The sequence below is a fragment of the Furipterus horrens genome, unplaced genomic scaffold (assembly GCF_987537825.1).
Source record: "Furipterus horrens unplaced genomic scaffold, mFurHor1.1.pri manual_scaffold_5, whole genome shotgun sequence".
In the NCBI taxonomy this organism is placed as follows: Eukaryota; Metazoa; Chordata; class Mammalia; order Chiroptera; family Furipteridae; genus Furipterus; species Furipterus horrens.
The window spans coordinates 103,153,642-103,169,182 of NW_028327175.1; the positions used below are offsets into that span (position 1 = coordinate 103,153,642).

At 42.8% G+C, this 15,541-nt stretch overlaps 1 protein-coding gene across 3 annotated transcripts in view; it reads left to right on the plus strand.

Moving 5' to 3' along the window:
- The first annotated feature begins 14,235 nt into the window (after positions 1–14,235).
- SMG1 (SMG1 nonsense mediated mRNA decay associated PI3K related kinase) overlaps positions 14,236–15,541 on the plus strand; it is a 101,712-nt gene continuing 100,406 nt past the window's right edge. For 2 of the 3 annotated variants that reach the window (XM_090276959.1, XM_090276960.1), the window contains exon 1: positions 14,236–14,643. In XM_090276959.1, coding sequence (XP_090133085.1) covers positions 14,558–14,643 — 86 coding nt within the window. In that variant the 5' untranslated portion in view covers positions 14,236–14,557. The remainder of the gene's footprint in view (positions 14,644–15,541) is intronic. The other variant, XM_090276961.1, reaches the window with a different exon arrangement.

A 15,541-nucleotide genomic window follows, 5' to 3' on the forward strand; every position in this document is an offset into this window, starting at 1 on the left:
CTAAAAAGAATCCCAAAGAAGACAGGCAGCATGCTTCCCAACATCCCTGGCCTTCTTTAGAAACATGGGAATTACCCATATACCTGATATCAGGCAACAATAACATAGCCTGTGATTCAGAGAGAAAATTTAAACGTGTGCCTCTTTGCTGAATTTACTCTGTCAATTCTATTCACTAAGTGTCTCTATTACAGGGATAGCAAATAGGTTTGTTTTTCTCTCATGACAACTTTGATCAATGGGTAGTAGCTGCCTGGAGTTCTGTAATGAAAATGATAATAAGACCTTCAACGGGCTTGGAGGGAAAATATGCTGTGATTGATTCCTAATGTCTGTCATGGCATAGTGCTGTGATTGATTATTAATGTCTGTTGTGGGTGTGGACTAGAAAGAATGAATAAAATGCTTATTGTGTGTTTCCTCACCAAAAGTCAGAGGCTTCTTACAAGCTACCCACATTGGTTTAGTTGGGGAATTAAGACAGTATACCTAAGTGTCTTAGATGAGTGGCTAAGGATATTGTATAGGGTCAGAAAAGGGGGAGTTTCTTTAAGTATTAAGGTAAAGATAAATTTTATGGAAGAGTTGACTTTTGCCTTGAAATGTAGAAAGGTTAGGTCTTGTAAAGAGGCCTAGGGACATAACTCTCAGCAGAGACTGCTGATGAGCTGCCAATGCCCCAGGAATGGCTTGTGTCTCTAGAGCTGCCCAGATACAATGTAGGCAGCACGTATACATACAGAAACAGGTGACATTAATTTTAATAATATATTTTATTTAATCCAATATTTCCAAAATATTATCACTTCATATAACCAGTATAATTTACTAATGAGATATTTTACACTCTATTTTTTGGTAATAAGTCTTTGAGAGTTGGTGTATATTTTACTTACAGCATATCTCAATGGGAACGAGACACATTTCAAGTGCTCAGTAGCCACAAATGGCCAGTAGCTACCATATCAAGTAATGTCAGTCTAAACTACAACTCTTGTTCATAAAGTTTGAATACAGTTAATGAAGTTTTCAGCAGTTTTCCCAAACTATTCTGAAGAACAAACTGGTACTAGCAATGTTTTTTAACTTAAAAATTACTTCTATAACTAATATACAAAAAAATCTGTCAACTCATTACTTTGTAAAGTAATTTAAATTATTAATGACTTTTTAAATAAAAGAAACTATTAGTTTTGTTTACTGTTAAAATTAGGAAGGCGGGGTTATTAAGTAGAGAACAGTAATGGTGCCTATGACTGGTTTTCTCTCTCTCTCTCTCTCTCTCCCTTTGTTTTCATTGTGGTAAAATATACATAACATAAAATTTACCATTTATGTGCACAGCTTAGTGGCATTAAGTACAGTCACATTGTTGTGCTACCATCACTACCATCCATCTCCAGAACCTTGTCCTCCTCCCAAACAGAAAATCTATACCAGTTAAACAATAACTCCTCATTCTCCCCTGCCTGCAACCCCTAGCACCCACCATTCTACTTTGTCTCTATGAATTTGACTACTGTAGATTCCTCATATAAGTGAAATCATACAGTATTTGTCCTTTTGTCAATGGCTTAGTTCACTTAACATAATGTCCTCAAGGTTCATCTATATTATATCTCAGGATTTCCTTCCTTTTAAGATGGGACAATATTCCATTGCATGGATAAGCCACATTTTGTTTATTCACTCATCCATCAATGGACGCTTGGGTTGCTTCCATCTTTGGGCTATTGTGAAAAATACTGTTATGAACATGGGTATAAATATCTGTTTGAGTCCCTGCTTTCAATTCTTTGGGGTATACACCAGAAATAAAATACTAAACCATGTGGTAATTCTATTTTTTAACTTTTTGAGGAACTTCCATAGTGTTTTCCAGTGTCCACACCATTTTACATGCCCGTCCGTGATGCACAAGGGTTCCAATTCCTCTACAAGCTCGCCAACACTTATTTTCTGTTTGTTTGTTTGCTTATAGTGGATATAAAGTATCTTATTGTGATCTTGATTTACATTTTCCTAATGATTGGTGATGTTGAACATCTTTTTGTGTGTGCTTATTGTACATTTGTATATCTTCATTGGAGAAATGACTCTTCAAGTCCTTTGCCCATTTTTCAATTGAGTTGTTTGTGTTGTTGTTGTTGAATTGAAGAGATTTGTTTTTTTTATTTGTTTGTTTGTATATCATTTATTAGCTCTCTTCCATCCTGGTATTTGCTAGGAATAAACACTTTCCAAACATTTACTGATGATTTGGAGATTAGGCTATTACTTTTCTACAATCCTATTATTTTCATATTTGTTTTCCTTACCCGAGGTGATGTCATATTTAGCCATCTGCTCCCCCCTGCTTCCAAAAGCCACCTCAAGTCTTTTTCTGAGAAGCTCCTTCCAGGGCCCAGCAGGGAGGGACCCTGAGAGGTGGCATGCCTAGGGAATGGTCCAAACACCATGCCAAGCATTGTGACCTTCAAATCATTTTAGCACAAAAGACCTTCCAGATTAAATCTTTCTTTGCCTCCTTAGCATGGGATGAAGGGATCATTTTAGTTAGGACACATATAGCAGACCACCAAAGACACATTGGTGTCTAAATGTTTCTAATATTTCAGCAAGAAGCTCTGGAGGAAAATATTTATCCTTTCCTTACTTGGTAGGCTCTTTAATTCTTTAACTATAATGAATTAAACTTGTGACACCAGAGTGCTTTTAAGAAAATGGGCTACTCATACAATTTGATAGATCAAATTGATTGTTGGTTAAAGTAAATTATAGGAGCAGCTTACAGATAGGCAAGGTAACCACATATGGTTTTAAACTTCAGCTCTAGAGACCCACAGACTTCCAGCCAAGATGGTGGCCTAGGTAGACATGCTTTGCCTCCTTCCACAACCATAAGAAGGATTACATCTACCTCAAAACAAAAAACCACCAGAACTACTAGGAAATTGAACTGCATGAAAGCCCAACAAACAAAGCTATAAAGAAGTAATACGCATTCAGATGGGTAGAAGGGGCAGAGCCAGGGAACTGGAGCAGAGAGGATGTGGTGTGGCAGTGACAGTGGCAGTGGTGGCAAAACAGTGGCTGTGGCCAGCTGGCGGAAAGAGCAGTCATACATTGTAAAAGCCAGGAGGGACACCTGAGGAGTGATCCCAGTCCCAGGCCAGACTGCACAGCTCATGGCTCCAGTCTTGGGAAAATAAAGCCTCATTGCTTCTAGCTGTGAAAACCAGTGGGGGCTGGGGCAGTAGAACAAACTAATGGTTTCTCAGGAAAGTCTTTTTAGAGGGCCCTCACAGTCCTAGATCATATGCAAACCCACCCACTCTGGGAACCATCACCAGGCCAACAGCTAGAGAGGTACCAGTCGCATACAGGAAGCAGGTGAAGTGACTGGAAAAGGGGCAAGTGCTGAGCAAGCAGTATTGCTCCCTCTCTGACCTTCTTCCTCACATACAGCACCACAAGGCTGTGAAGCCCGTTGCCCAGCATGGATGAATACCTAAGGCTCTGCCCCTTGCAATGGCAAACCCAGGAAGACTGTCAAGTTGAGGAGACAGAGAAGTATGGCCCCAAAGAGGGAACAGATCAAGACTCCAGAGAGAGAACTAAGCAACAAGGAGATAGCCAACCTAACAGATGCAGAGTTTAAAACACTGGTGATAACGATGCTCAGAAAAATGATTGAGTACAGCAAACGCATAAGGGAAGAGTGAAGGTTATACTAAGTGAAATGAAAACAAAACAGAACACCACACAAAACTATTGGTGAAGGGAAAAAAGCCAGAGTTCAAATCAATTATTTGGAACATAAGGAAGAAATAAACAGCAAACCAGTACAGAATAAAGAAACAAGAATTAAAAAAAAAAAATCAGGAGAGAATAAGAAGACTCTCAGACATCTCCAAAAGTGCCAATATCTGAATCATAGGGATGCCAAAAGGAGAAAAGTAAGAGCGAGAAATTGAAAACTTCTTTGAAAAAATAATGAAAGAAAACTTCCCTAATTTGGCAAAGGAAATAGACATACAAGTCCAGGAAGCACAGAGAGTCCCAAACAAGCTGGACTCAAACAGGACCACACCAAGACACATCATAAGTAAAATGCCAAAGGTTAAAGATAAAGAGAGAACCTTAAAAGCAGCAAGAGAAAAGAAGAGAGTTACCTACAAAAGAGTTCCCATAAGACTGTCAGCTGATTTCTCAACAGAAACTTTGCAGGCAAGAAGGAACTGGCAAGAAGTATTCAACATGATGAAAAGCAAGGGCCTACAACCAAGACTACTCTATCCAGCAAAGCTATCATTTAGAATGGAAGGGCAGATGAAGTGCTTCCCAGACAAGGTAAAGCTAAAGGAGTTCATCATCGCCAACCCTTATTATATAAAATGTTAAAGGAACACATTTAAGAAAAAGAAGATCAAAACTATGAACAGTAAAATGACAGCTAACCCACAACTACCAACAAATGAATCTAAAAAACAAGAGCAAAAACAAAAACAAGCTAAGCAAACAACTAGAACAGAAACAGAATCATAAATATGGAGATTATACGGAGGGTTATCAGTGGGGAGGGGGAAGGGGGAGAATGGGGAAAAAGGTACAGGGATTAAGAAGCATAATTGGTAGGTGCAAAATAGACAGGGAAATGTTAAGAACAGTAAAGGAAATGGAGCAGCCAAAGAACTTATATGCACAACCCATGGACATGAACTATGGGCAGGGGTAGGGGAATGCTGGAGGGAATGGGTTGCTGGGTGGAGGGGGGCAAAAGGAAAAAGATTAGGACAACTGTAATAGCATAACCAATAAAATATATTTTAAAAAAGCATATCCATATCAAAGAGACATTACAGAAGATTTTTTAAAAGAAACACAGCAGTCTTCTTATTCCTGCTCCCAGATAGGAAGTCACCACAGGTCAGGCTCCCTTAGTAAGGGCTATTTTTATAGCCAGTTTTCAAGCTGGTGCTGGAGAAATTTGGCTGGGAAACCTCATGACACATTTGAAACCTCCACTCAGGCTGTCTCAGCTTGAGGCAAGGGCCAAACTTCTATGAATCAGGACACAAGATGTGCTGCCCAGTGGCTCATGCACTCTCCAAACAATAAAATAGAAGGGTAATGATGCCCAGACAAAGCTATTTGAGGCTTATAAAGTGGAGAAAACAAGAGGGTGAGATTGCTCCATGCCTGACCCCAGTGGTGCCCAAGTATTTTCATGGGGATTCTAAAGGAGCCACCTCCTTTGCTTCTCAAGATTAAAGCAATATCAAGGACACGTGTAAATGAAATGTAGATTATGTGAATAAAATCTCCAGCAGCAAGTCACTGTGTCTATTGTTTGTACAGTATCATTCAACACACATATCTCTTTCCTTTACCTATTGTACTAAATGTGTTTATCTTATGGGATTTTATGGGAGTCAGACCTTTTATTTTGAATGCTAATTGATAAGCATTATTTGGCCAGAGAGAGTGCATCTTCCTTTCTTTTTGGCTGTTAGCAGGAGTTCCTAGCAGTGTTGCCTTGGGTTTTTTACTCATTTAAAAATTTTTTTAAAGATTTTATTTATTTAATTTTAGAGAGAGAGGAAGGAAGGGAGTAAGAGAGGGAGAAAAACATTTATGTATTGATTGGTTGCCTCTCACATTCCCCCAACTGAGGAGGACCTGGCACGCAACCCAGGCATGTGACCTGACAGGGAATTGAATCTGTGACATTTCAATTCGGCGCAGGCCAGCACTCAATCCACTGACCCTCACCAGCCAGGGCAATTTTATTTTTCAATTACAGTTTACATTCATGTTACTTTGTATTAGTTTCAAGGTATACAAAATAGTGGTTAGACAATCACATTTTACTAAGTGTTCCCGCATATAAGTTCTTTGGCTTCACCATTTACTTTAATATTCTTAATGCCCCCCTGTCTATTTTGTACCTATCAGTTATGCTTCTTGATCCCTGCAGCTTTTCCCCCATTCTCTCCATTCCCCTCCCCACTGATAACCCTTCATATGATCTCCATATCTATGGTTCTGTTTCTTTTCTAGTTGTTTGCTTAGTTTGTTTTTGTTTTTTAGATTCATTTGTTGATACTTATGAGCTTGTTGTCATTTTACTGTTCATAGTTTTGATCTTCTTCTTTTTCTTAAACGTGTCCCTTTAACATTTCATATAATAAGGCTTAGTGATGACGAACTCCTTTAGCTTTACCTTGTCTGGGAAGCACTTCATCTGCCCTTCCATTCTAAATGATAGCTTTGCTGGATAGAGTAGTCTTGGTTGTAGGCCCTTGCTTTTCATCATGTTGAATACTTCTTGCCAGTTCCTTCTTGCCTGCAAAGTTTCTGTTGAGAAATCAGCTGACAGTCTTATGGGAACTCTTTTGTAGGTAACTCTCTTCTTTTCTCTTGCTGCTTTTAAGGTTCTCTCTTTATCTTTAACCTTTGGCATTTTACTTATGATGTGTCTTGGTGTGGTCCTGTTTGAGTCCAGCTTGTTTGGGACTCTCTGTGCTTCCTGGACTTGTATGTCTATTTCCTTTGCCAAATTAGGGAAGTTTTCTTTCATTATTTTTTCAAAGAAGTTTTCAGTTTCTCGCTCTTACTTTTCTCCTTCTGGCATCCCTATGATTCAGATGTTGGCACTTTTGGAGATGTCTGAGAGTCTTCTTATTCTCTCCTGATTTTTTTTTTTTAATTCTTGTTTCTTTATTCTGTACTGGTTTGCTGTTTATTTCTTCCTTATGTTCCAAATAATTGATTTGAATCCCGGCTTCCTTCCCTTTACTCTTGGCTCCCTATGGATTTTTCTTTAGTTCACTTAGTGTAGCTTTCATCTCTTCCCTTATGTGTTTGCCATACTCAATGAATTCTCTGAGCATCGTTATCACCAGTGTTTTGAGCTCTGCAGCTGATAGGTTGGCTATTTGTATTTCACTTAGTTCTTTTTCTGGAGTTTTGATCTTTCCTTTCATTTGGGCATATTTCATTGTCTCCTCAATTTGGCAGCCCCCTATGTTTGTTTCTGAATATTAGATAGAGCTACTTTGACTCCTTGTCTTGGCACACCTGTTACATTGTAAGGAGCGGAGCCTTAGGTATTTGTCAGGGTAGGGCAACCCTTTTCACAGCTTTGTGGCATGTATGTAGGGGAGGTGTTGGAGAGGGAACAATGCTGCTTGCTCGACACTCCCCTTGTTTCCAGTCATTTCACCCACTTTCTGTATGCAACTGATGCCCCTTTAGCTGTTGCCCTGGTGATGGTTTCCAGAGTGGGTGGGTTTGCATATGTTCTAGGACCATGGGGGCCCTTTAAACAGACTTTACTGAGAGAAAGGCAGTTTATTCCACTGCTGCAACCCCCACTGGTTTTCACAGCCAGAAGCTATGAGGCTTCACTTTCCCAGGGCTGGAACCCTGGGTGCATGGTCTGGCCTGGGACTGGGATTGATCCCCAAGTGTCCCCCCGCCCCCACTTTTATCCACCACACATGAATGTGGGACCACCTGTTCCACTGGCCACCGTCGCTGCCTTGCCTGCCGCAGCCTTGCCTCCACCACACTGCATCCTCTCTGCCCCAACTCCCTGTCTCCACTCCAACCTTCCTGGATGAATATTTATTCTTTAATCCTTTCGTTGTACTTTCATACAGTTAGATTTTCTGGCAGTTTTGGTTGTTTTTTGTTTTGAGGTTTATGTGATCCTTTTTACGGTTGTGCAAGGGAGCAAAGCATATCTACCTACACTTCCATCTTGGCTGGAAGTCTCCTCAAAATGTTTCTTAACAATCAGGTAGGCATGGTGACCACGCTGGCCACAGCTCCAAGGCTCAGCGGGGCTGTGCGGGCCAGCCGAAGGCAACAGGATGCGTGAAGGTGGAGCCACAGAGGACCGGATGAGATGGAGGAAGAAGAGCGGTAGGAATGGGTGCGGTGGTGGTTCAGGCAACAAAGCAGGTGACAGCTGCCAGCGTCCTGGATATGCTTTTAAGATTGTGTTTTAAAATCTTATATGCAAGTCTCCTGTTTGAGAATAAAGTTCTTCTATGCTTGGTGCCTAACTGGGGTTAATCCAGCGCCAGATTTGGGGATTAACGTGAACAAACGAGAGAGCCTTATTTTTTGTTTATTAGGATATAAGTTTGAGTATCTAGGAAATTTAAAATATCTATTTAGGAAAATCATGGCAGCTAAGGACTCTGTGGTGCCAGGGTCTTTCAGAAGTTAAGAAAGGCTCGGGTTGCCCTGGCTGGTGTGGCCCAGTGGATTGAGCACTGGCCTGCAAACTGAAGGGTCGCCAGTTTGACTCCCAGTCAGGGCACATGCCTGAATTGCAGGCCAGGTTCTCAGTTGGGAGCATGTGAGACGCAACCACACATTGTTATTTCCTTCTCTTTCTCCTTCCCTTCCCCTCTCCCTAAAAATAAATAAATAAAATCTTTAAAAAAAAAAAGAGAGAGAGAGAGGCTCAGGTCAACTCACAGTATTTGAGGCTCTAAGCATTTAAAAATTTAAGAAGAAGCAAACAGAACACACAGAATTTATGGTATATTTTAAGAGTTTTCCTTTTTACAATTAAACGCTTTTAACTCATGGGGGGAAATCTACAATACAGTATAATGACTTATAGAGGCCCTATAGGTGTGTGTACCAGAAAGGGGACACAATTTTTAAAATCCAAACTTCTTTCCTGTCACCATGCCTCTGGGACTCTATATAACCTCAATAGGCCATAATGTCAAAGGTATAAATCGGTAGCCTTTGACAAATGTGAAGTCAGGACCAAATGTCTCTTCTGTCCCTGCCTAGGACAGTTCCTATCTATCACCAGTGGGTGACCTTGGGCAGGCTGCTCAGTTCCTCTTGGCATCAGAGATACCTATCTCATAGAGTGGTTTTGGAGAATTTCATGAAGTAGCCCACACAGAGGATTTGGCTCAGTGCTTAGCATTAGTAAATGCTCAATAAATATTTTCTAGAGTTAGTTTATTTAATTGGGTTATGTGGGTCAGCACCACACCCTATATGTATTTAACACATACTTACTGAATGCTTAATTTTATTATTTTAATTTTTTGTTTTATAACTACCACTTCTGTATTAAGAAACTAGTGATTATCCGGGGGGAAAATCACCCATGATCCCACTTATCACAGGACATGATGAATTTAATATTTTAATACATTTTCTTTTAAACTTTTTTCTGCAAACCCCCCCCTCCCTTTTTTTTTCTATCCTCACCCAAGGAATTTTTTTTAATTGCTTTTAGACAAAGAGAGGTGGGGGGGGTGCGGAGGGGGGGGGAGAGAGAGAGAGGGCGAGAGAGAGAGAGAGAGAGAGAGAGAGAGAGAGAGAGAGAGAGAGAGAGAGAGAGAAACATTGATAGCTTGCCTTCTCATATGCACCCAAACCAGGGATCAAACCTGCAACATGGGTATGTGCCCTGATAGGGACTCAAACTCACCAGCCAGGGCTCCCCCTCCCTTTTTTAACTGAGTTGAGGTCCTAGCACATGTTCACTTCTAAATCTCATTTTTTTGAAGTTCATGTATTTTCCTGATTTTATTAAAAATTCTTCATAAATAAAAATTTCAATAGCTACAGAAAATTCTAACTATGAATATACTGTCTCCTGATCAATTTTCTATTGTTGGACATTTTTGTTGCTATTAAATAAGTAAAACTGAGATTAATACTTTTGTATTAATCTTAGTTCAAATTTTAATTAATTTCCATTTTATTCCTCCCATTAACAACTATTTTTGAGTGCTTACTCTGGGTCAGGTGTTGTGCTATGTACTGGGGATCCAAGGGATAGAGGTGGGATAGGTGTGGACTTGACTTTCACAGGCAGAGCTCATATCCTAAGGGTGTGTCAGATAAATGGGGAAACAAACCTTTCCTTGGGTGTTACCAAGGAAAGAAGTAGGATGTGTAACAGAGTACCTAGAAAGGGTACTGGCCAGCTTTTGGGGGCTGGGAGGTCAGGGGAAACGTCTTAAAGGAACTGAAATGGGCCATAGAAAGCTGCCAAAACTAGGGTGAGGCAGGCTTGGCACTGGCACAGCCCTGAGAGTGAGTGCCTCCTTGAATTTGGCAGGATAAGCAATTCACTCTCACCCTAACAGGAGGAGGAACTCTCATACCCATGACATTTTTGAAAGGCCTACAGGTTATAGCAGCACCCTCAGCTACAACTTCCTCTTCCCCTCTGTAAAAGAACTTCCTCTTCTTTGATTTCCCCAGACTTGAACATGGCTTGCCATAGCTACACATGCTTGATTGCGATCCTTCCCCGCAACTCCCCACCTCAAATAAATTTTTTTTGTTGTTGTTTTAGGTGTCTGCTTTTTATTTCCTTTTAAAGATTTTATTTACTTACTTTTTTTCTTTTTCTTTAGAGAGAGAGTGAAGGGAGGGAGACAGAAAGGCAGGGAAACATCGATGAGTGAGAGAAGCATTGGTGATCTGTTTCCTCTCCCACACCCCCAGTCTTGGGAACTGGCCTGCAACCGAGGCATGTGCCATGACTGGGAATCGAACCAGTGACCTTTCAGTTCACAGCCTGGCACTCAATCCACCGAGCTACACCAGTCAGGAATCAAATAAATCCTTTTTGCTGAAGGATATCTCTGCTGCCTTTTTGTTGGTGGTGAACATAACCCTGATCGGAATCATGTAGGAAAGGTATTCCAGGGAGATGGAACAGCAAGTGCAAAAGCCCAGAAGCTAGAGAGGCTTGGTGTGTTTTGGGAACAGAAAGTTGGTCCCTATGACTGAAGTGAGTGGAGAAGTGCTAATGGAACCACTGAAACAGAAGCACCAAAAGAAAAGAAAAAAAATGTTTGAAAGTTTTGAGACTTGATCATATTTGGTATATATATTTTCAAGTATCCAAGCAGTTGCCATGGGAAAAACTGGGCTTTCAATTCTTTTCTTCCCAGTGGTATAGAATTGTCTTTATAACACACATATGTTAGGAGGTGTGGTTGGGGGAGACAGAGATAACATTTTCAGTGCTTAGGGGCTTGAGAGTGGTGTTTCTAAACTTTGGCTGCACATTAGAATTCCCTGTGAAAGTCTAAAAAAGTACTGATGCCTGGGCCCACCCTGAGAAATGTAGATTTAATTGGTCTGGGGTACAGCCTAGGTGTAGGGATTTCATTGTGAAGACAAAATTGGGACCCATCTTTAGTATCCTGATCTGGGTATGAGCTGCTGTGGGATATTTGCATTGTAGGAGGAACCAGCTTTTACAGGCTCTTGTGACAAGTCTGGATTTTATTCTAAGAAGAATGGGAAGCCGTTGATGGGTTTTAAGTAGGATGGTGACATAATTGGAGTTTAGTATAAGCGCTGCTGGAGTGAGCACGATCTGATTTTTATTTTAAGAAAATCACCTTGGCTGCAGTGTGGCAAATTTTTTTAGGGTAGATTCCCGGAAGTGGAATTACTGGAGGAAAGGGTATGAACAATTTTAAGTCTTGGGATACACACTGTTAAATTGCTTTCCAGGAAGTTGCTGCTAAATAACACCTATTTTCTGTGTCCTTATACCTTTGCCAATACTGTGTTTTTAATTATTTCTATGGGGGAAATACAAAAAGCAATTGAGCAACTGGGCACAACCCCTTTCAGTTACTTTTTTCCTCCTTCACTGCTCAAATATTATTCAAATAACTATGTGTCTTAGAGAAGCCATAGATCTGAATATTAGTGATCCTTATTGATTACTGTGTGGCTGGCACAGCAAAGTATCAATACCTTACATGCAACATCTGTTAATCCTCTCAACATCCTTAAGGGGTTGGCACTACTGTTATTTCCATTTAAAATTTTTTTAATTTCACTTACTGATTTTTAGAAAGAGAGAAAGAGAGTGGGAGAGAGAAACATCAATTTCTTGTTTCACTTATTTATGTATTCATTGGTTGATTCTTACATGTGCCCTGTCCAGGGATTGAATCTGCAACTTTGGCATATTGGGATGATGCTCTAACCAGCTGAGCTACTCAGCCAGGGTATTATCATTTCCATTTTACTGATGAAAAACGGGGGCACTGTGAGAGTTAGAAGGTTGGTGACACAGCCTCAGTTTTGAAGTGGAAGAATCAGAATGTGAACCCAGAGTCCTTCCTCAAATTACTCTGCTGTTCTGTAATTTGTAAAGGTTAGAGACTCCTGTACTTTTTCTCAGGGGTTTAAGGTTCTGGTCATTCTTCTGCAAGTCATTTTGGGATATGAATAATGGACATAATTTGATCATTGTATCATTATTACAATCAACTATTTTAAAAAGTAGAGATGATTTCTCAGCCACATGAGCCATTTGCTCATGGGTCTGAAGGTCCCAAACAGAAGAGCATCAAAAGTAAAGTATCTGAGGAAAATAGGCCCAAGGACATTTGGAACTTAAAATTAAGAAAAGGCTTTGGGAGAGGGTGACTTTGTAGTCAAATAGCAAGACCGGCTTGCAGGATGGTGGAGAGAGGGCAAACCTAGATATTTCAGTCATCTCTTATAATAGATCTATCTTCTGACCCCTACTTCCAGAGTTCCTTGAGGACAGGGATTGAGTCTTGACCACTGTTCCTGTTCCCAATTGCTTGTTTAACAGTTGCTCAATAAATTTTGCTGAATGTTGAATGAAAGAACAAATTATGATTATGCTGTACATGAAAACCACACATGAGGATAACTACAAATATACATGACCAAAATACCCTTGTGGTAGGAATAACAGTCTCCCAGAGAGGACCATATTAATGAGGGGACCCTAATCTTGGAGACTTGATTCAAGGACTTTTTTTCTTCATAGAAGAATAGGGAAGAGGAAATGATAAACAGAGAAGAAAGGACACCTCTCATAGGGCTTTCTTTCTTCTTTTTTTTTTTTTACAACTGAGGACCCTTCCTCATATCCTCCCATCAACGAAAAATAAGGTGGACAAGTGTGGAGGTACTAGGGCAAATTTCAGGGTAGAGTGTGTGCATGTGGAATATATCCCTCATAATTCGGTGTATTATTAAATTATTTTTTTACACATGTGGGTGACCATGCTTGGGTCTAACCTAGTGGGAATTTCTGCATTGAGTTAGATATCAGCTCCAGTTCAGAGTGGGAGTTTCTTTCTCCTGAATGGGGAGATGGGGAGGACTCATTTGAAAATCTAACTTTCTGTCCTTTAGAATTGGCTGGATCATAGATAGTGAACGGTTGGTGGATAAGGAGCCAAGGTTGACCTGTATGTGTGTGGAGATATTAACATCTCACAATCTTCAAATACTTTTGGTAATAATTTTAAATTATACAGACTTTTTCTTGCAACATAAAACAATAGGTTAAAACCCTCTGGGCGGATAAGCTTAAGACCCTTTGACTATTCTCCCAAAGACATCTCCGTTTGATATGAAGTTTGATATATGAATCTTGACCACCTTTTCTGTGTGTTTGCATCCACAGTATGTATTAGGTGCTTTCGTAAAGAAAGTCTTCCTAGGAGACTGTGCGTGCGCCTGTGTGTGTGGGGGGGGGAGGGGGTGGGGTCGGGTCGGAGAGTGCTCAGGTTTGCTCCCCTCTAGCCAACCTCTCTCTGGTGGGGATGATTGGACAAGTGCTAGGATGAGAGGATTTCAAAGCACAATTCACGTGGTGGAAATGGGTTGGTTGTCACTCTCCTTTCTCCTTCCATTTAGTGTAGCTTTTTATAGTGTGAAGAAATGGTCAAGGTGCCAGGACTCCAGGGCACACTTCAGGTCCGGGCTGGGTAGATGGATATCCATTCCCTTTCTTTTTAATTATTTTTACATTTCACCATACATGGTGAGGACGGTGGACGCACGAGAGCGCGCTCGGACACCCCAAGTCCTTGGTTGGGTGCCTGTTTACCCATGACTGCCCGGCCCTCGAGGGTCAGGTGCTTTCCGAAGCGTGCTGGGAGGGTGTGTGTGCAGGGGTGGTGGCGGAGATCCCCTCTCCCATGAGCCCCCGCGGCGGGCCTGGGACCTTGGCGCTGTTTGCCGGGAGTGCGGGCGAGCCCTGGGCGCGGGAGGACGGTCCCCTTGCCACGCCCACCCGGGCCCGTCCCTCTGGCCCGGCCCCGCCCCTGTGCCCTAGCCGGGCAGGCGCCGGTTTCGCCTCTCGCTCCCAGCATGCCGTGCGGCAGCGGCGGCGCGACGGGCGGAGTCGGGAGGCGGGGAAGCTGTCGCTGTGTGAGCGTGAGGATCTGCTGCCACCACCTCCTCGCCGACCTCCTCCTGGGCTCCGGCGTCGCGGGCCGCGCACGGGCCTGGAAGAGACGTCGCCTCCCCTTCCTCCACCTCCCCTTCGCCGCGCTGCTCCCGCCTCCTCGTCCTGCGCTGCGGGCTCAGGCGGAACCCGGAACGGCCATCTGCCTCCCCCTCCCTCCTTCTCCTCCTCCTCCTCCTTCTGGGCTTCCTCTTCATCCCCGGGCCGGAGCGGAGTCTCGGCAGCGGTCGGTTCGGGCGGCGACTCGCGCTTCTTCGGGCGGCGGCGTTTGGCCATGTCGTGTCGGGGAAGGTAATGAGCCGCAGAGCCCCGGGGTCTCGGCTGAACAGCGGCGGCGGCGGCACCAAGTACCCGCGGAGCTGGAATGACTGGCAACCCAGGTGGGTGAGTCGGAGCCCAGCCTGCGGCCCCGACCCCTGGGCCCCGCCTCAGGCTGGCCGAGGCCTAAGGCCGCTGGGCTGGGAGGCGCGGCCTAGGCCCTCCCCCCCTCTCCACCCCGGGAACCGGGCGCGGCTTCCTCGGTCTCCTCCCGCCCCGGCTCGGGGAGGAAGGCCGCTGGGAGGTGAGGCCTAAATGCCTGTCCTATATCCCCGGAGCTGGAGCCGAGACCCGGAGCGCCCAGCGGGGGCACCGGCTTAGAAGTTGGGTCAAAGGTGGTGGAGAAAAGGACCTGGTGGTGGGGACGCTTTCTGGTTACCATCTTACCCCCTATTTGCGATAAGAGTTGGGGGATCCTGATAGTCCAGGACCCTCTCTGTTACCCTTTCACTTCTTTGGTCTCTCGCCCTCTCAGCTGCCATGTGAAAGGCTTTAATTGTGATTTCTTCTTTGACCCCCTCCCCACGTGTTAATACTTAAAAAAACAAAAACACCCAACTCGAAGGTTTTCTTCTTACTTGAGGAAGGATAGTTGTGGGGCATGAAAGGAGATAGGGAGTGCGTTAATGGGGACCCACTCTGGTCCTGAGAAATGAAGTTTTCCCAAGTACAGGGGCAGTTACCCTGGTAGAGAGCAATTCATACCTGGCCATTCATTTACAGGAGTAGAGGATTTCCTCTTGTATGGAGGATTTGCTCTCAGGCTGCCTTGGGGCCTAGTTGGTATGGGCATAATAAATAGGAGCATCAACTTAAAAAAATGTGTGTTGTCTGTGATAATTAATCGCGGGGCAGCTGTGCTTAATTCAGTAACTGATTTATTTTTACCCCTCTCATTGACTAAGTGCTTGTGATATTCAGATTATTTAGAATTTAGCTCGGTGCCTAGAACTCCATAAA